This window comes from Mirounga angustirostris, unplaced genomic scaffold, assembly GCF_029215605.1.
Source record: "Mirounga angustirostris isolate CCGP_5_RB_7025 unplaced genomic scaffold, mMirAng1.0.hap1 SCAF_14, whole genome shotgun sequence".
NCBI classification, from domain to species: domain Eukaryota; kingdom Metazoa; phylum Chordata; class Mammalia; order Carnivora; family Phocidae; genus Mirounga; species Mirounga angustirostris.
The window spans coordinates 48,330,765-48,350,225 of record NW_026991722.1 but is presented as its reverse complement, the minus strand read 5'-3'; the positions used below and the strand labels follow the sequence as shown (position 1 = coordinate 48,350,225).

The 19,461-nt window shown below is 42.8% G+C and overlaps 1 protein-coding gene across 6 annotated transcripts in view; it reads left to right on the top strand.

Moving 5' to 3' along the window:
* Positions 1-19,461, top strand: part of GATA6 (GATA binding protein 6) — a 136,174-nt gene that overhangs the window by 22,143 nt on the left and 94,570 nt on the right. For 4 of the 6 annotated variants that reach the window (XM_064577843.1, XM_064577839.1, XM_064577841.1 and 1 more), the window contains exon 7: positions 386-6,940. The exons of 1 other annotated variant lie outside the window; for it this stretch is intronic. In XM_064577843.1, coding sequence (XP_064433913.1) covers positions 386-568 — 183 coding nt within the window. In that variant the 3' untranslated portion in view covers positions 569-6,940. One more of the 6 variants, XM_045886940.2, reaches the window with a different exon arrangement.

Genomic DNA, 19,461 nt, shown 5'->3' with positions numbered 1-19,461 from the left:
GCATTAAATTTGCTTGTTAAATTACAAAAAAATAACGAAAATATTCTGCTAAACACTGAATTAGGTCATTGGCTACAGTGATCGTACTCTTCCTTCTTGTGAGAAAAGGTGCTTATGTTCTTTTGCGTTATTTGGGCTGTTAGGGGAGACATAAAGGGTTTTGTTGTGATTGACGACTTTCACGGGTCCTGATGGAGACAGAACCCTTGTGTGTTTGTGAATCTTCTTGTGCCACTTCCTAAACTCTTAGTGAGGCACTTTCGTGTCTCCCTCCAAACTGAAATGAGTATAGTTTTTCAGAGTGAACGTTCACTTATCTAAGTGTTCCTCCTTCGTTGAAATTTACACATAGTTGTTACTTTTTTTTTTTTTTTTTTTTTTTTAGGCAGGCCGCTCTAAAGCACTGCGAGAGCCTAACCTAGAGGTTACAAAAGCAGAGAAGAGAGCGTTGGCAGTGAGGGATGGTTGGCTTCCCCTCACACAAGAAAAAGCCGTAACCACAAACTTACTTAGATGTAGGGAGGACGGATCAGAGGCCATGGAAGCCGGCAGGCTGAATTCGAGCTAAGGAGGCAGTGTGACCATCATCAAAGTCTTAAGCTCTGGGAATGATCACACACTCACCCTGGGGTTGCTGTGTTTTGTTTCTTCAGCTCAGGGCTCCGTTAAGAGAGATTACAGCACAGAGGACTGAACATATCCCAGTTGACTCCTTTTTGGTTTCCTTCCTCAAAGATGAAATTGATGTTCACAAGCTAGAGAACCTATGCTGTTCTGGAATGGCTGTGTCCCTTAAGGGTTTCTTTTCACTTGGAAGAGTTGCCTATCCAGAGGTGCCTTAGGAGCTGTCTCTGGGCCTGCCTGTGAGGCAGTGGAAAAGAGAGAGAGCTGACAGGGTTGGTGAGCCCACTGTGAGCCAGACACTGCTGGGCACTGACTCCAGGAGTTTATCAAATTAGAAATCCTTCACTTTTCAGGGGGCGCCTGGGTGGCTCAGTCAGTTAAGCGTCTGCCTTTGGCTCAGATCATGATCCCGGGGTCCTGGGATCGAGCCCCACGTCCGGCTCCCTGCTCAGCGCGGAGCCTGCTTCTCCCTCTCCCTCTTATCTGCCGCTCTGCCTGCTTGTGTGCTCTCTCTCTCTCTCCGCTTCTCAAATACATAAGTAAAATCTTTAAAAAAAAAAAAAGGAATCCTTGACTTTTCAGATATGTCCAAAAGTTGTTTCCACAGGGAAAAAAAAATTCATGTGATCTAAAGATGAACTGTGCCTACTTCACAGGCTAGTGGACATTTTCCATGTCCCAGCCTCGCAGAAGCCCGGGTTGTCCCTGAAATCATTTATTCCTTTAAGAGGGAGATTTCCAGCCAGTCACTCAGCTGGGTCTCCCACCTAACCTGGCCTGAGTTCAGTGCTAAGCCCCGGCCGAGTCTGGAGCTGATAACACATTCTTTCAACAGGAAGTGCCTCCATTTTCAGTTGTCTGTGGGAGGGTGGAGGGCAGATAAGCTGTGAATGGAAACCCAGAACAGATTTCTGCCCCACCCTGATAATGCACTTTGATCAGAGAAAGAGTTAGGACCTCCGCCTGCGTGAGCTGCCCACCAAGAGGAGGAAGGATGGTTCAGCTGTGGGCATTCTGAAACGCTCCCTTCGGAGCGCCTGTTCAGGAACACTGGTGGGGTTAGGTTGGTTTACGTTAGTGAAATGCCTGCTTTTGCTGTGTTTAGATGTCTTCCATATGAACTAACGTCCTTTCAAGGGTTTAACTAGATGTGGGAAAACATATTCGTCAATCGAAATTTATGCTTATAATTTTCTGTGTGTGTACTGGGTCCAGGGTCGTAAGTTTTCTCTCATTTTTTTCCCCCCAAGTTGGACTGTACTGATTCTTGATAGGGTAGCTCTTGAACATCATCAAAGAGGGAAAGGCACTTTAGACAAACAATGATGTGACAAGCCAGGTTTCTTAAGGAGAGTTGTGCCAGTTCTAGATTTCGTACACAGTTAGAATACCGGTTTCAAGAGCTCAGATGACACGGATGCACCCGATTGTAGCGTGTTTGCTGTTTTAACGTATGTGGAACCATGTTTCACATCAGCCAGCTTCCAGACAGTGGCAGATAGCATGGATGGAGGTGACTTCTGGGGGGCATGGGTGCCCATTCTGGTCCTCCCTTCTCTAGCTTAGTACCTCCACTCGGATTCCTCCCTATTTTTTCATGCTACTTTATGACTCTTTCCAGGCTGGCTTACCCCTCAAGTGCTTGTGCGTGATATTTCTGGTGCTAATGTTTTCTGCCTTCCCCAAAATTAGACTGCACTACACCATTCAATTAAAATATTCGAAGGAAGGTACTGATGACTAATAGTCCCCACACACTACTTACTGGGTTCCCTTGAAATACTTTTGCGTGTGTAAATTGTAATGATGACAATTTGTATCCTGCTGTTTTTCAGTTAACGTTGCGTTACAGGATTTTTTCCACTTTGCTACATGATCTTACTATTTTTAATAATTGCATAATATTTCATTGAGCGGATGTACCTTGCTTTTCCAAACCATCCCATATTATTAGGCATTAGATTATTTCCATGGTTTCCCCTATTATAAGTTACCCTGAAATGGATGTCTTTCCTTGTGGAGCCTTTCCCTTCCTTTGAATTCTTTCCTTATAAATACATCTCCAGAAGTGAGATTACAGAACTAAGTAGTGTATAAAGTTCTTGATGGGCTTTGCTAATTGCCTTCTACGGAGTGTACCAGAATATAGCCCTGCCGCCCGTGGATGAGGGGACTGGGGTTATCACGGTCTCATCAGATATCATCACTATGATCTCATTATGTATCATTACATAAACATTTTTATTTTTTATTCCGGTATGACTGATACACAAAAAAGCTGTACATTGCAGTATTTCATGTTTAAATAGTGTATCCCCAATTACAAACAAGGTTCTTAACAGCGTTGGCATAAGCACTTATTCCATCTTTTCCTCAGAAAGTCAGATGTTGCTTTTGATTTCAAATGAGCCGAGGTGAGTCACTCATGTAACTTGGGGTTTGCCTGCCCTTTGGCGCAGGAGTCTTGGTCGGCCGTATAGCTTAACAACATTCTTGACTGAACAAAGAAGACAATAGGTAGTTGAGTTGGTAGCTTTTGGAGTTACTGCTCAAGGCTTAAGAATAATGTTCAAGGTACTAGCATTTCTTCAGTGTAGTTTATTTGAAGAAGGCCCATGAACCTTTTGAAGGGCTAAGGAAGCACCTTGGTTTTTTTGTTTAGTTTTGCTTTTTTGTTTTTGTTCTGAAGAGTTGTCAGAAACAATTAGAAGGTCATTGCTGAGGTAGACGGTTTTCACTTAGCTCTGAATTTAGTTCCACTTCTCCCACTAAGTGATGGGTTGTAACCCATCTGGTGAAGGGCAGACTTGGGGAGATCAAATTAGGTCTATGCTCCTTAACAAGAATAATAAAATAACTAATAGTGGTGTATACTGGTATCATCCTTCCTGTTGTCAGATACTGTTGGAAATGCTTTATGTATGTTAATGAATTTTAGGGGTGCCTGGGTGGCTCAGTCGGTTAAGCGTCGGCTCCGGATTTCGGCTCAGGTCATGATCTTGGGGGGGGTCCTGGGATCAAGCCTTGCTTTGGGCTCTGTGCTCAGCGCAGAGTCAACTTGTCCTTCTCCCTCTGCCCGTCCCCCTGTTTGTTCTCTTTCTCTCTTTCCCTAAAATAAATAAAATCTTTTTTAAAAATTTGCATTTTTCTAGGTGAGGAACCTGAGGCATAGAGAGTTTTCAGTCTGGCCTTCTAGTTTGCCTCTCCCACATTGTCTCCTTGCCTCCTTTGCTTATCCTTCTGTTTCAGAAGGCCTCTGGTATGTCCTACATGCCTCCCATGCTGCAAACCCTTTCCTCACCAGTATCTTTACCGTGGCGAAGCATCATGCTGATCCTTTACGAGCACTGAATCATCAAACCCTACCTGATGGGTGACGTGAAGGCGAGTTTACCCAGGAGGAGGCTTGGAGAGGTGACCTTACTCAGTAGGTGGCTGAACCAGAGTAGTGCTTGGAAGTCTGCTTGCGGCCCATCCCCCCAGGAATCCTTTCCGTCTTGATTCCTTTTTTGATCTATTGCTCCACTCCATATCTCAGCCACTCATTTATCATTCATGATAGACAGTTGATCATTGTTACTTCCACGTGTGTATGTGGCCTAGGAGCTCAGCCAGGGAGTGACTGTCTCTTTGGGGCTCATGGTCCCAGTGCCTGGCTCTCATAAGCACTTTGCTAATGTTTCCTGTTGCTGACTTGAGGTGGTGACCGACCCCTCTGCTATCTGAGCATGTCTGGCCAGGTGAGGTGGGCTGCTTCCTGGGCCAATTCAGGTACCCTTTTTGTTTCAGAAAATTAACACTTGCTGTGGTGAAGTCAGATTTAGTTTGATAAATGCACATGCGCTTTTTCTGGGACTAGGTAGATCAATATGAGATTGGATGTGACATACGTCATTTATAATTGCACTCACTCTTTTTTTTTTTTTATAAATGTTTTATTTATTTATTCATGAGAGTCAGAGAGAGAGAGAGAGAGAGAGAGGCAGAGGCAGAGGCAGAGGCAGAGGCAGAGGCAGAGGCAGAGGGAGGCTCCCCACCTAGCAGGGAGCCCGATGCAGGACTCAATCCCAGGACCCCGGGATCATGACCTGAGCCGAAGGCAGACACTTAACCATCTGAGCCACCCAGGTGCCCTGCACTCACTCTTTTTATTAGTAGTATGGTAGCTCCTTTCTCAAATGAGTCCTTTTGTAATTGAATATCACCCTTTTGTTTATTTCTTTGGGGGATAAATCTGGGTCTATGTTGAGTTTGCTCACGGTGGAGTTTCTGGAATTAATGGCTATTGTTAATTACCATATTTATGGGTAACCAAATCATCACTTTGGTGTGTTTGACAGGATTATTTCAGCCATTTCAAAATCTGTTTTTAAGTTTTAGGCATCTCAGTGACTTCATGAAATTTGCTTTTTTATGCACCCAGAGCCCTCAGTTTAAGTCTTGTGTTAATTTAAAAAGAAGTTGGAGTGTGGTGGTACTGTTGTGGCTGGATTTTTACATACCCTCATTTTCACCCGGAAACAGAAGGATTGGTTACCTGTGATGAGGGGCTGGATTGGGAAGTTGGGATGGGCAGATAGGAATTCCCACAGTCAGACCTCCTAGAGCCCTCCTTCCAGCCTCATGCAATTATCTTGAGGATGAGAGAGAAAAGCAGATGTTTTGTTCCAGAGAGAGCAGGACCACATTGATTCCAGGCCCCTGTGTGGAGCCAAGGGGGGCTCAGCGTGCCTTCGGTTCAGTTCAGCCTGTGTCTGGTGCCCCATGTTTCTCTGAAGTAGATGTCACATCAACTTAGACAGACAAAGGGATGTTTTTGAAAAGCGCAAAACATTCTACTCGTGTCAAAAAGCAAAGAGCCAGTAATTTATGGGATGAAACCCTGAAACCCAGGAAGAAATAAGAGACTCTGAGCTTTTTAGAAGGAAAAAACCCATGATTTAAGTATGGAATCATGGCTAGATTTTTTTTTTTAAACTTTTAATTATTTTTAAAAAGGTTTTGTTGTCAGAGAGGGAGACAGAGAGCACAAGCAGGGGGAGCTGCAGGCAGAGGGAGAAGCAGACACCCCGCTGAGCAGGGAGCCTGATGCGGGGCCCAGTCCCAGGACCCCAAGATCATGACCTGAGCCAAAGGCAGACGCTTCACCGGCTGAGCCACCCAGGCACCCCTAGATCCTGTAACTTCTTAACCAAGCACAACATACATATAAATCCTGAGGGAAACACGCCTGCGTTTCCTGTACCTGGCAGTCAGCACCGCGTGTTGCTGGAGAGAACGGTGGAATGTTCTGCAGGTTGGAGTTGTGGCCGATGCACATGTACGAGTGGAGTTCTGATACCAGAGGTGGCGTGTGCCCGAACTCAGATTGGTAAAAGATGCTCCAGGAAGACGTGTTATTTTTGACATGTTGGAGATTCTTTAACCTCCGGGGGCACTGTGTGTGGACGGCCACTGTGTCTCTGGGTGTCGTGCACGTCACTGACCCGTCCTCAGAGCCACACCGAGCAGCCTGGGCATCATACTGGTCATGGCTAGATTTTTTTTTTTTTTTTAATTTTTTTTAAGTCAAAGGCAACTGTTTCCTCAAACTGTAGTCTAAACATGATTTTAGTTATTTTGGTTTGATTCTACTAAGTTATATCGTGTTTTCTATTTGGCCTTTCTCATTTGGATGGAAGGAAGGAATGAAATAAGAGAACAGTGATCTTCTGCTTCCACAAATGTTGCCACAACCATGACAGATACTGGATGTTAGCCTTTTCTTTATAATGTGGCCTGCTCTCAAAATGGCCCGTTCTCCTTGCAAAGAATAAAGATAAACGCGGTGTATTGAAACCTGTGTACGCATGAGTTCATTTTCCCCGAAGTCGGTGCTCAAAAATTTCATTTCTTAGGTCTTGCTGAGCTGTGTAGCTTTCCATCCTAGACTTCGGCATAAGTGCTCAGGTTGTGGCTCTGCTGTGTGTGTGTGTGGGGGGGGTGGGCGTGGTGGCGCTCTGTGCTTTCTCTGGAAATGATGAGATTGTGTGGGCATCCTGAGACCCGTTTACCTGGGTGGTGTGGTTGGTTTCGCTGTCAGAGAGCTGGGAGTTCGGCCGGTCTTACGAACGGCCTCCGGCAGTTGCCCTTTCCTACCTTTGTCCAGCCGAGCAGCTTGCTGGGTGGTTGCTGCCGTGAGCTCTCAAGGGTGAGGCCACTGGCCCCGCTGCCCACCGCCTTTGTCCCCAGGTGTTTTCCTTGCAGGAGAGTGCCGCCTGACAAATTTATCGGTAACTGTCTCTCCCCTTCTCTCTTCCCTCTCTGTCCCTCTCTTCCGCCAGGCGGGCGCCTCAGTGATGTCTGGTGCGGGAGAGAGCACTAACCCCGAGAACAGCGAGCTCAAGTACTCAGGTCAAGATGGGTTGTACATAGGCGTCAGCCTGGCCTCGCCGGCCGAAGTCACATCCTCGGTGAGACAGGATTCCTGGTGCGCCCTTGCCCTGGCCTGAGCCTGCTGCCAGGGAGCAGGAGGGCGCGCGGCCTGCGGGGATTTTGGTCAAGCCGGCCACACAGGGCGAGTATGCTGATGGAACATTCCTCTGATGCGTGATTTCCGTGCCTTTATTTTGAAAGAGATGTATTTCCTGAGAGGCCTGCTCTGCCTTCACCCTGCCCCTATCTCTGAAGAGCCAGAGAGGAGATGGAGAACTTCCAGGGAAGGGCCAGTGCAGCCCACAGCATGTCGCCTCCTCCCCGGCCACGGTCCTTTCCAGCCAGCCAACCTGCCTCTGGGCCCGCCAGGGGAGCTCATGTCCGCCGTGCCACTTCCAGAAAGCGGGACTAGGACCAGGGCCTTGCCTGCTAAGGAATATTGAGAGAGATTTTTTTTTTTTTTTTTAAAGGTTTTATGTGTATTGCCCCAAATCATGTGCTTCTTCTGATCGGTTTTGGTTGTTCCAGAATTTCTTTGTACCTTTTCCACACCTGAATTTCACCTGCTTTCATGGAGAAGACCATTTGGTACACACCTCTGGAGGCTGAGTCAGGACTGTGACTCAGTTGGCAAGACTGCATTATGACTGTAACGTACACTGTGACTGACGTTTCTCAAAGTGCATATTGTGTGACTGATCTGAAGTCAGTCGGGTTTTGTAAACAGGGTAGCAAACAAGATGTTTTTCTTCCATGTAAACAATAATTTTTTTTTAAAAGTGCAATTTGCGTTGCAGCAATCAGTGTTAAATCATTTGCATAAGATTTAACAACATTTTTTATAATGAATGTAAACATTTTAACTTAATGGTACTTAAATAATTTAAAAGAAGAAAATGTTAACTTAGACATTCTTATACTTCTTTTACAACCGCATCCCATTTCTATATTTCCAATTGTGAAAGAAAAATATTTCAAGAACAAATCTTCTCTCAGGAAAATTGCCTTTATCCATCTGTTAAGAATTTTTATACAAGAACACCAGTATCCCCTCTTTATTTTACTGTGGAATGCGTGCTGGAAAAATTGCAACAAAACTTTACTACCTAACAGATAACATTTGTAAATACTGTAGGCATCTGCACACACTACGATGAAGTCTATAGTGTGACTAACCCACAGGCAGGTTGGTTTACATTAATTTTTTTTTTTAAATGGGATGTCGTATGGAAACCTATTTTCACCAAAGTTTTAAAAATAAAAAGGGTATTGTTTCGTCTTCTGTACAGTGAGTTCCTTCCCTTTTAGTTTCATTTGGATACTGTATGTGGCTGGAGATGTTCATATAAAACAAATGCATGTGATGTTTGTAAATTGCCTTTTGGCTTTCCTTTCAATGAATTGTTCTTTTGGAGCTGCTTTATACCTTGGTTTATTTGAAGTTGACACATGGAGTTATCACCTTCAGTTTGCATTGGGGACACTTTTTATAAGTGAAAAGGACCCAGTGTTCTGTGACAGTATCTGAGATTATAAGCATTCTGTGTAGGGCTAATCCTTGAAAACATTTAAATTAAGAGTCCAGAGTTTCTTTCCCTCTGAATGAGGTATACGCCCAGAAACAGAACAGTTTTCCTTTCTAGTTCCTTCTTTGCAAAGTGCCACCAAGTCTCCCAGCTCATCTGAGGTTGAAGTCCTTAACACTCACCAGAAGGTAGGAAATGATCTGAACAGTCTCTGTGGATTTCAGAAAACCAGGAGACTGTTTCACAACACAATGGTGGCATTTCATTTTGGCTCCCGAAGTGTGGGACATTTTTTGCTTCTTTGATTATCAGTCATTCTAGGGGGCCAGTCTGAATCTTCCAAGAGAGGGGGAAGTCTTGCTTTGTGGTGGGTAGTATTGCAAGTAAGACTCAGAGCTGGGGGGCGGTATATGTGTCTGGGGAAGCCACTGAGTCCCACATGTACCCTGATAACCATTAAGGTGGGCTAGAACCATGGTCTGGGTGTGGACTCAGACCGCTAGGCTTTGGGTCCCTGCTCTGCATGCACGAGCTCTGTGACCTTGGGCAAGTGTGTTGACTTTGAGGTAAGGTGGCAGGAGCTCTTATCACATGGGTGTTCTGAATGTCTTACTCCCTGTGGGGTATTCAGAAGTTTATGGTCTGTGAGGGTCTGGTGTCTCTTGACTCACTTGCACTTTGTGAACAAGGCTGGGGTGAGTGAAATGAGGGATTCTCCCAGCCCAGGGGGTGGCCGAGTTGGAGGGAGGGCGCACACGAGAGACACCAGTCTGAATTTGGCTGACTATTTTAAAAGAAAAGGGTTAGTCTGACAGCAGAAGAAAATTGTTACCCCAATTTTTTTCCCCTCCTTCCTCTTCCAGTTCTCATTACTTTGAGTGCTTTCTGGTGGGTTGGGAGTTTGTTAGAGTTAATAAAATTTGGTGGGAAAATGAATTTTTCTTATTGGGGCTTCCGAATAATCTTTTCTGGGGATGGTCTCGGATGCTAAAGCTTTTTTTTTTTAAGAACACAAAAGGGAAAGAATTCAAGCTTCCATAAAATAAAGTACAAGGGGCAAGAATGAGGGGAACGGGGCTTCTTGTATCTAGCCTGTCCTAACACCATGAGCTCTCCTAAACTAGGCCTTTCAATGCTAACTTTCTCACCTGTGATTGTATAAAGAAGTTTGATAATTTGTACCAAATACATGACCTCAGCACTTCCCCCCAAAGTGTGACCTACAAAAAACAAGTCATATCTCAAAAGAGGGAGTGCATTTAAATAGATGGTGCATCTCAGCTTCAAGAGTCCTCAGACCTATCACCATGGGTTGCAGAATTTCTGTCACCCATGGCTGATTTTAGGCCACCTTACATAATCGAAGGCTCTGTCTGGGGTCTCTCTTCGGGGTCACTTTGTGGTGTTTCCTGGTGCCTATGGGAGGGTCAGGAAAGCAAAGGGAGCCGTTCATTTCCCCCCTGCAAGTAAATTAACTTCTTGCTCATGGGAAATGTTTTCCTCAGTCCTTGGAATAATTTCAGATCATAGATTAGCTGCTGGGAGGGCAATACAGCAAGTCTTTGGTGGCTATGCCAGATTTCAGGCTGCTTTTAATTCGGGGCAGTGTGGTAGCTTGGTGCTATCAATTCTATGTACTGGCATTTTCCATGGGGTCTTCAGATCCTATGACTGAGAAGGAAATAATTGTGTAGGCAAGGCCAGGTCGGGGAGCAGGATCAAACATTCATTCAGGGTAAGGCAGTTCTTGCTAATTAAAATGCGTTTTGTTTCTGGGTTGAAATACCAAGTCAGCTTGGCACCTGTTGTTTGGAAACACTAAGGGGCAGTCAGGTATGAATTTGATTATTTTAAATGAGAAACATCAGTACATTTGCTAGACCAAATCTTTCAAAACAGGGTCTGTGGTAAAAACTCGGTACCTATAGCTCTGGCTACTTGAGGCATTCGAGATGGATTTTGTGTGGCTGAACCTTCAGCTGCAATGAAAGCAGACCCCTCGGTTGTGGTGCCTAGAGGTGGGTGGGGGCTAGGGGGTGCGGGACAAGGTGGTAGCCAGCTGTAGGACCTGCAGAGGAAAAGAGTCCTATGGTGTCTGTGACTGGTTCAAATGTCAAATACTAGGAGGCTGAAAGCCTAAGTAAGTTCACAGGGGCTCTGGATAAAGTAAATTATGGTTGATACTTAACGCACAGCTTCTAAAGGAAAGTTAGGATGTGGCAGGTACGCGTTGAACCCCTGAGTTAGACGTTTGAGCAAGCAACCACGCTGCCACCAAGTACTGCGGCATCTCCCAATCTGCACCCGACAACTGGTGGGTCAGCTGGTCTGTGCTGTGCTTCCCCACTCGGGAGCCCGCCCAGGGAGGTGACTGCTCACACTGTTCTAGTTAAAGAGATACTTTGCTTGGAAGCTTTTTTTTTTTGCTTGTTTTTAAAGAATGGGCATTTAAAAGATGGCTTAAATATAGCAGAGATGAAATAATGTTTTAATTGGTGGAAGGGCTTATATTTCAGTCATTGGTGGTTCCCTGTGGTAAGATAATCATCTCGATATCCCTTCACTTTGGGGCAAGGCATTTCCTCTCTCTGGACCTCCGTCTCCGAAGCAGCCATAAAATGCAGAAATCAGGCAGTGTGGCTGCTCAGAGGTCCCTCCCATCTGCATTTGCTGCCCACGGGCCAAGGTGCAGATTCAATGCAGAGGCGATGGTGTGTCTGTGGGAAGCTGGTGGAGTTGGACTCCCCTTCTAGCTCTCCTCTGGTACCCTTACCAGCTCATCCTGCTGCCTTAGGCCACAGAGGGTGAGAATCCTGGTCATATTCATGAACACAGGGGCTTTGTAAGAGGTGCTGCCCCACCCCCTCATGCCAAACCTGCTTGGTCTGGGGCCCCTGATACAAAACTTATACAGCGATACGGACCCAGACCGGAAAATGGAAACGTCTGGCAGCTGAGCCGTCCACAGAACAAGGAAAAAACAGCTTTGCTTTGCTTGGCCCATTGCTTCGATATCTTGTAGTTGGTTTTTTATTTCTTGGAAACAATCAACTTTTCATTGTTTGCCTTCTGTGTCTTCTCTTCAGCCATCGAGTTTTCCTCCCTGTCTCTCTATCCCTTCCCCAGGTTTTACCTCTGTTTTTGTGAATTCTTTTCCTTTAACACTCCAAGACTGGTCTGAAATAGCAAATATTTATCTAGCACTGACTACATACCAGTTTCTATACAAAGTGTTGCCCATATGTCGATTTATATCATGAATGAAGTGGTGCTATCCCCATTTTACAGATGTGTCTGCAGAGGCACAGAAAAGTAACTTGCCCAAGGTTACATAGTGGCACAGCTAGGATTTGAGCCCGGGCAGTCCTGCTCCAAAGCACGTGTTCTTAATCTCTCCATCATATTGTCTTTTCATCTTGATTTAAAGGGGAAGAAATTGGAGAATGCAGAAGGGAAGCCAGAATTGCCTGAGACTTGAGGCTAGGTCCTTCCTCTCTCCCCCAGCATCTCAGAAATAGGTAATTGTGATTTGCAATAGAGGTATGCCTTATTAAAGACACCTAGTTAAATGTATGTGTTTCTTCCAATGACAAGTTTCTTTAGAACACGGAAGGTAGGGTGTAGTTGTTAGCCGGAAAGGAGGGGCAGGAGTTTGCAGGTATTGTGTGGAGTGTGAGCAATTTACTTGTCGTCTTTACATGGAACTCCAAGTAAGGCTTGTTACGCCCTTACCTGGCACAAAAGATGAGGCTAAAGCATTTTGCAAAGTGTAAAAAGCTGGTAAAATTATTAGCAGTGGTTAAAACTGAACACGAGAGAACAAGGAATGCATCATTGTGGTGTCAAATCTTTCTATGCTTGGTTATGCCAAGGAATTTTTTTCAGAAAAACTTGTGCAAGATGTTGGCAGTGGTGTCTTAGGCTTTATCTTTTTAAATAAGTGTTCATTAGTGCTTACATCATTGTTGCTATTATTACTTTGATAAGTGTACATTACTAATGATGCTCTCTGTCAGGGTTCTCAGACTTCTATTTGCATGAGAATCATGCATAGTGTTTGTTAAAATTGCACAGCCCCTGACTCCTTCCCCAAAGAATCTGATTCTGCAGGTCCCATGTAAGGCTGAAGAATGTGCATTTTTTGGCCTTGCATTAATTAAAATTTCTTGAATAGTACAAAACTCAAAAGTTATAAATTGGAATACAGTGAAAAACAATTGCCCTTCTTACCCCTATTCCCCAGCCACTCTGTTCTTCTCCCAGATGTAACTTCTTATTTCTTGTATTGATTATACGCATTGACTATCGGTGCATACACAAGCATATACAAGTATATATACTCATTTTTTTTTTTTACACACCTGGTAGCACACTATACACGTTGCGTTTTGCTTTTTTCACTTAGTATGTCTGGGTAGTTCATTATTTAATAAGTGCCTTACTGAAGAACATTTGTTTCCCATCTTCTGCTATTTGAGCAATGCTGCAATAATTATCCCATATCTGTGTCATTTCACTCATATGCAAATATACCTATGAAGTGAGTTTCTAGAATTGGCATTGCTGAGTCAAGGGGTATCTCTACTATTAATTTTGATAGCTTGGCCAAATTGGTCTTACAGAGGTTGGTTCCGTTTGCACTACCACAGGCAATGTACAAGAGTGCATGTTTCCCTTAGCCAAACACGTTTGTTACCAAACATTCTGATTTTTGTCATTTTCGCATCTCTGAGTTTTGTTTTGCATTTATCTTATTGTGAATGAGGTTGAACATTTTTTCCAATGATTAAGAGCCATGTGTGTAGTTCCATTTATGTGAACTCTTTGCCCGATTCTGTTCATATTCTTTACCTATTTTTTTCTATTGGGTTATTGGTTTCATTGATTTGAGAAGCTCTTTGCATATGAAGGACATTAGCCTTTTGTCTGAAATATACTTTAAAGATATTTATTCCTGGTTTTTCGTTTGACTTTGTTTATACTTTTAAAAAATCATGATCTTTTCTTTTTTAAAGGTATTTCAGTTTATCAATCTTGTCTTTTATGGCTTTGGAGTTTTGTGTAATATTTAGGAAAGCCTTCTTCACTGTTAAGATTTTTTTTTAATCCCATGTTTTCTTCTAGTACTTCATGGTTTTGCTTTTGAGGTTTACATTTTGTTTCCATCTGGAATTTTTGTTTTTGGTGGTTGTAATATGTGTAGTATATATTTAACCTTATGTTTTTCCAAATGGCAACCGAATTGTCCCAGCATCATTTCTTAATAATCCATTTATCTCCCACTGATTCAAAATGGGAATTAAAAAAATATGTAGATTCTCATATGTATATGTATTCTTGTATAAATTCTTATGTGGATATATATAATATAAATTTTTATATATATTTGGCTCTATTTCTGGGTTTTTCTATTCTGTATCAGTGATCTGTTTGTTCATGCTTTGATCCCAAATTGCTTTGACTATTCAATATACTTAGAGGGCTAACCCCTTCTCATTAATCTTTTAAAAAATGAGAACTTGATCACTATTTTCACTTTATTTTCCATACAAACTTTAGAATCGACTTGTGCAGTAAAAACACAAACAAAAAAAACCCTATTGGTAATTTTATTGGGATAATATTAAAATTTTGAATTAACTTAGGGAGAATTAATATATTTTGTTGACTTACCTTTTCATTTGTTTAGATATTTTTTTGCATCCCTCATTAGCATTTTAAACTTTTCATTTAGATCCTGTGCATGTTTCTATTTAAGTTTATCCCTAGGTGTTTCACACTTCCTGATGTTGGTCTTACTTTTCTAATTGGTTGTTACATACGCTAAGGTGTATATTAAGCTTGTTTCCCAGAATCATTCTGAATTTTCATATCTTCTTTCGATTGATTATCTGGTGTCTTCTGGGGGATCATGTAGTTTTCCGTTTGCACTGCTGATGGCTTGGGTGTTGGTGGGAAACCCTGCTCTTGGTGGTGTTTGAATAAGGAAATACATACCTTCTAATGTACTTGTTCAATTAAATCACGGATTCACTTAACTTTAGAAATGGAAGGACCTTCCTGAGGTCCAGCAGAGGAAACAGTCTTGAGAGGTTAAGTCCTGCTGGTTAGTGTGGACCCTGGGTTTCCAGACTCCTGACTCAGTGGCCTTGGCTCTGGGCTAGGCTGAGAGGTCACTAAAGGAAACTAAACTAGAGAACCGAACACTGTGAGCAAAAATTTGGCCTTTGGCAGAGGCTAGTAACTTCTACTACTCTGAACATTGCTTCATTAATCAGTTTAGAAATTAACAAGGTACTGAGACTTGGGCCAATAGAGTTGTTCAAAGATTGCATATGTCCCCAAACACCAGCTCAGAGTTACCTCCAGGGAGTAGCACAAATGACCATTGGTCTCCAGTGAATCATCAGGCTGCGTTTGCTGGAATAAATGAAAGCATTGTGAGAGCAGGAAATTAGGACAAACACCTACACTTGCTAACCCAAACAGCTTCCCTTTCTGAGCCCCCGGAGATCACTTATCACCAAATGGACAGATACACTCTGCAAAGTTTTTGTAGGCCTCACAGCTTGTAAATAAGAGACTGCATTCTTTATGCTCCCTTCTTGTTGAATCTGGCAGAGGGAAGATCTCTGGCTCCAATCAGCTGGGCAATGACCAGTAGCTAGGCTGGCTGAGAGTGATGACTCCAGTCAAACGAACTTTGTAAACCCTGTATATTACATTTTGAGGACACAAGCCATCTTATTCATGGAAAAGGATGTTGGGAGCATCTGCTGTGTATTATCTATAAGACATACTGAATACCAGTTGGTCTGTGGGGAACACACTGGCATAGATTACATAATATTTAACATTTCTATAACTCTTATCTTCCCTTTACTCTTTCTTACACACTTATTATTGCTTATATACTTTTACCAGAAATGTCTTTTTGTTTATTCTGTTCTTCCATTTACATTTTGTTGACTACTTGGGTTTACAACAAACATTTCTGATACTTTGATACTACTAGATTCATGGGTGAAATTTTTAGTTGAGTCCTTCCAGGAGAAATTCCTAGATGGTGCCTCCTTTCCTTTCCAAATGAGTGAGAGGTTCTTTTATTATGGAACTGACCAGAGAAGGCCTTTGGTTAGTGGCTGTATCTTTTATTGGGGCAGTGGAGGTAGCTGCTCCTCAGTTCAGCCTTCCTTCCTCGACCTCTTTAAAGCATTTGACATTGTGGCCGGCTCCATTTTTCCTGAGACCTCCCCTTTTGACTTGTCATGATGTTATAAATAAATTAGGAATGTGATGAAGTGGGAAGGACTGTGGACTTTGGAGTCATGCAATCATGAGTTTGAATCCTGGCTCCACACACCAGCTCTGTGGCTTGACCACGTTGCTTGAACTCTCCAGGTTGCAGTGTTCAGTGTTCAACAAAAAGGACAGCGGTATTACCACTTCATGGCCCTGTCATCAGCCTCGAAGCCTCACTCAGCTTGAGCTTTGTGGAGGGAGGAGCCGCGTGTGTAACTCTGGGCATGGTTCTACTATAGTGCATTTATGAGATAGACACTGATTTAGTTGCTTTTTATTTCCCATGTGCAGCCTAGAAGAACCTCATTCATTCATTCACCATCTATTAGTCAAGTTTCTCCAGAGAAACAGAACCATATACGTATTATGTACATGTACATATGTATGTACTTTTATATGTGTATTTGCATGTGCATGTATATGTATCTCTATGTGTGTATATTACCCTCTCTACTCTCTCTCTCTCTCTCCCTCCCTTTAAGGAATTGGCTCATGCAGTGATTGTGGGGGATAGCAAGTCTGAGATCCATAAGGCAGGCCAGCAAGCTGGTAGCTCAGTTTAAGAGTTGATGTTGGCTCAACACCCATTTATGATAAAAACTCTCAACTAAGCAGGTATAGAAAGAATGTACCACAACAAAATAAAGGCCGTGTATGACAAGCCCTCAGCTAACATCACACTGAGCAGTGAAAAGCTGAAAGCTTCTCCTTCTAAGGTCAGGAATAGGACAGGGATGCCCACTCTTCACCATTTTTATTCACCGTAGTATTGGAAGTCCTATCCAGAGCAATTATATAAGAAAAAGAAATAAAAGTCATCCAGGTTGGAAAGGAAAAAGTAAAACTCATTATTTTCAGATGACATGATACATATAGAAAACCCTAATGACTCCATCGAAAAACTAATAAACGAATTCAGTAAAGTTGCAGGATACAAAATCAATACACAAAAATCTGTTGTTTCTTATACACTAATAAGAAACTATCAGGAAGAGAAATTAGGGAAGCCATCCCATTTATAATTGCATCAAAAAGAATAAAATACCTAGGAATAAATTGAATCAAGGAGGTGAAAGACCTGTGTATTGAAAACTACAAGACATAAATGAAATTGAAGAAGACACAAATGAACATCTCTTACTCATGGAGTGGAAGCATCAGTGTTGTTAAAATGTCTATTTACTCAAAGCAATCAACAGATTTGGTGCAGTCGCCATCAAAATTCCAAGGGCATTTTTCACAGAAATAAAACAATCCTAAAATTTGTGTAGAACCATGAAAGACCCAAATAGCCAAAGCAATCTTGGGAAGGAAGAAAGCTGGAGGCATCATGAGCCCTGATTTTAAACTATATTACAAAACTATAGTAATTAAAACAGTATGGTATTGGCAGAAAAGCACATAGATCGATGGAACAGGATAGAGAGCTTAGTAATAAACCCGCACATACATGGTCAATTAATTTACAACAAAGGGGCCAAGAACATATAATGGGAAAAGGTCAGTCTCTTCAGTAAATGGTGTTGGGAAAACTGGACCACTATCTGACACCATACACAAAAATGAACTCAAAATAAAGACTTGAATATAAGAACTGAAACCGTAAAACTCCTGAAAAAAAAAAACCCAAAAACATAGGTGGTAAGCTCCTTGACATAGGTGTTGGTGATGATTTTTTGAATCTAACACCAAAATCAAAGACACAAAAATGAAGATACATCAAAAACTAAGAAGCCTCTGCCCGGCAAAGGAAGCCTTCAAACAAAATGAAAAAGCAACCTACTGACTGGGAGAAAATATTTGCTAATTATATCTCTGATAAGGGGCTAATATCCAAAATATATGAAGAACCCATACAACTCAGCAGCAATAGAACAACAAATCCAATTAAAAATTAGGCAGATCTGAATAAACATTTTCCCAAAGAAGACATACAGATGGCCAACGTGCCCATGTAAAGGTGCTCAGCGGCACTAGTCATGAGGGAAATGCAAACCAAAGCTGCGTGAGATACCACCTTGCACCTGTCAGAATGGCTAGCATCAAAAGATAAGAAACAACAAGTGTCGGTGAGGCTGTGGAGGAAAGGGAACCCTTGTGCACTGTTGGTGGGAATGCAAACTGGTGCAGCCAGTATGAAAAATAAGATGGAGCTTCCTCAAAAAATTAAAAATAGAACTACTATATGATCCAGCAATTCCACTTCTGGGTATTTATGTGGAGAAAACAGAAACATTAACTTTAAAAGATACATGCACTCCCATGTTCACTGCAGCATTATTTATAATAGCCAAGATGTGGAAGTAACCTAAGTATCCATCAATGGAGGGATGGATAAAGAAAATGTGGTTATATGTATCTATGATTACTCAGCCATAAAAAAGAAGGAAATCGGGCGCCTGGGTGGCTCAGTTGGTTAAGCGACTGCCTTCGGCTCAGGTCATGATCCTGGAGTCCCGGGATCGAGTCCCGCATTGGGCTCCCTGCTCAGCGGGGAGTCTGCTTCTCCCTCTGACCCTCTTCCCTCTCATGCTGTCTCTCATTCTCTCTCTCAAATAAATAAATAAAATCTTTAAAAAAAAAAAAAGAAGGAAATCTTGCCATTTGTGACAACATGGATGGACCTTGAGGGCATTATTCTAAGTGAAATAGGTTGGGCAGAGAAAGGCGAGTACCATCTGATCTTTCTTATATAAAACAAAAACAAAGCCCTCCCCAAAAGACCTAAGCTCATAGATACAGACAATAGATTGGTGGTTGCCAGAGGCAGGGAGTGGGAGGTAGGAGAAATGAGTTGAAGATGAAAAAAGAGTCAATGTTGGAATCTTGAGTCTCAGTTTTGCAGGGCAGTAGTCTGGAAACTGGCAGCATTTCTATGTTGCATTCCCGAGGAGGAGTTTTTTCTTTCTTTTTTTTTTTTTTTTAGATTTTTATTTATTTGTCAGAAAGAGAGAGAGAGCACAAGCAGGGGGGAGCAGCAGAGGGAGAGGGAGAAACAGGCTCCCTACTGAGCAGGGAGCCCTACGTGGGACTCGATCCCAGGACCCTGGGATCATGACTTGAGCCAAAGGCAGATGCTTAACGACTGAGCCACCCAGGCGTCCCAAGGAGGAGTTTTTTCTTTGGAAACTCTGAAGGCCTTCCATTGACTGGATTAGGCCCACCCTTCTTATGGAGGGTAATCTGGTTTACTCAGTTTACTGTTTATATGTTAATTACATCTAAAAAATACCTTCAGAGCAACCTGTAGACTAATACTGGGGACTCCCACAGGCTTCTCACTGGGCAGGGGACGTTCTGTACAAGGGTGTTTTCCTGAAGTATAGGAGCTGTCGACTCCTGTCCCCTCAAGTCCTGAGCCTGGCTTGCCATGGTCAGGCTATGTGACTCTGGGCAAGTCACTGGGCTCTTCTGGGCTTCCGCTTGGACATTTAGACTTGATGCACCTTACGTTTTCTTCTCACTTTTTAACACTGCGTTTCTCTTCTCCTCTAGTGTTGGTACAAGATTTGCAGAGACTTGTTAGGAATTCACAGCTTGTGATTGCTTCACTTTTTTTGGATATGGCATCACATGTTTATGAACCAGAAAAGGG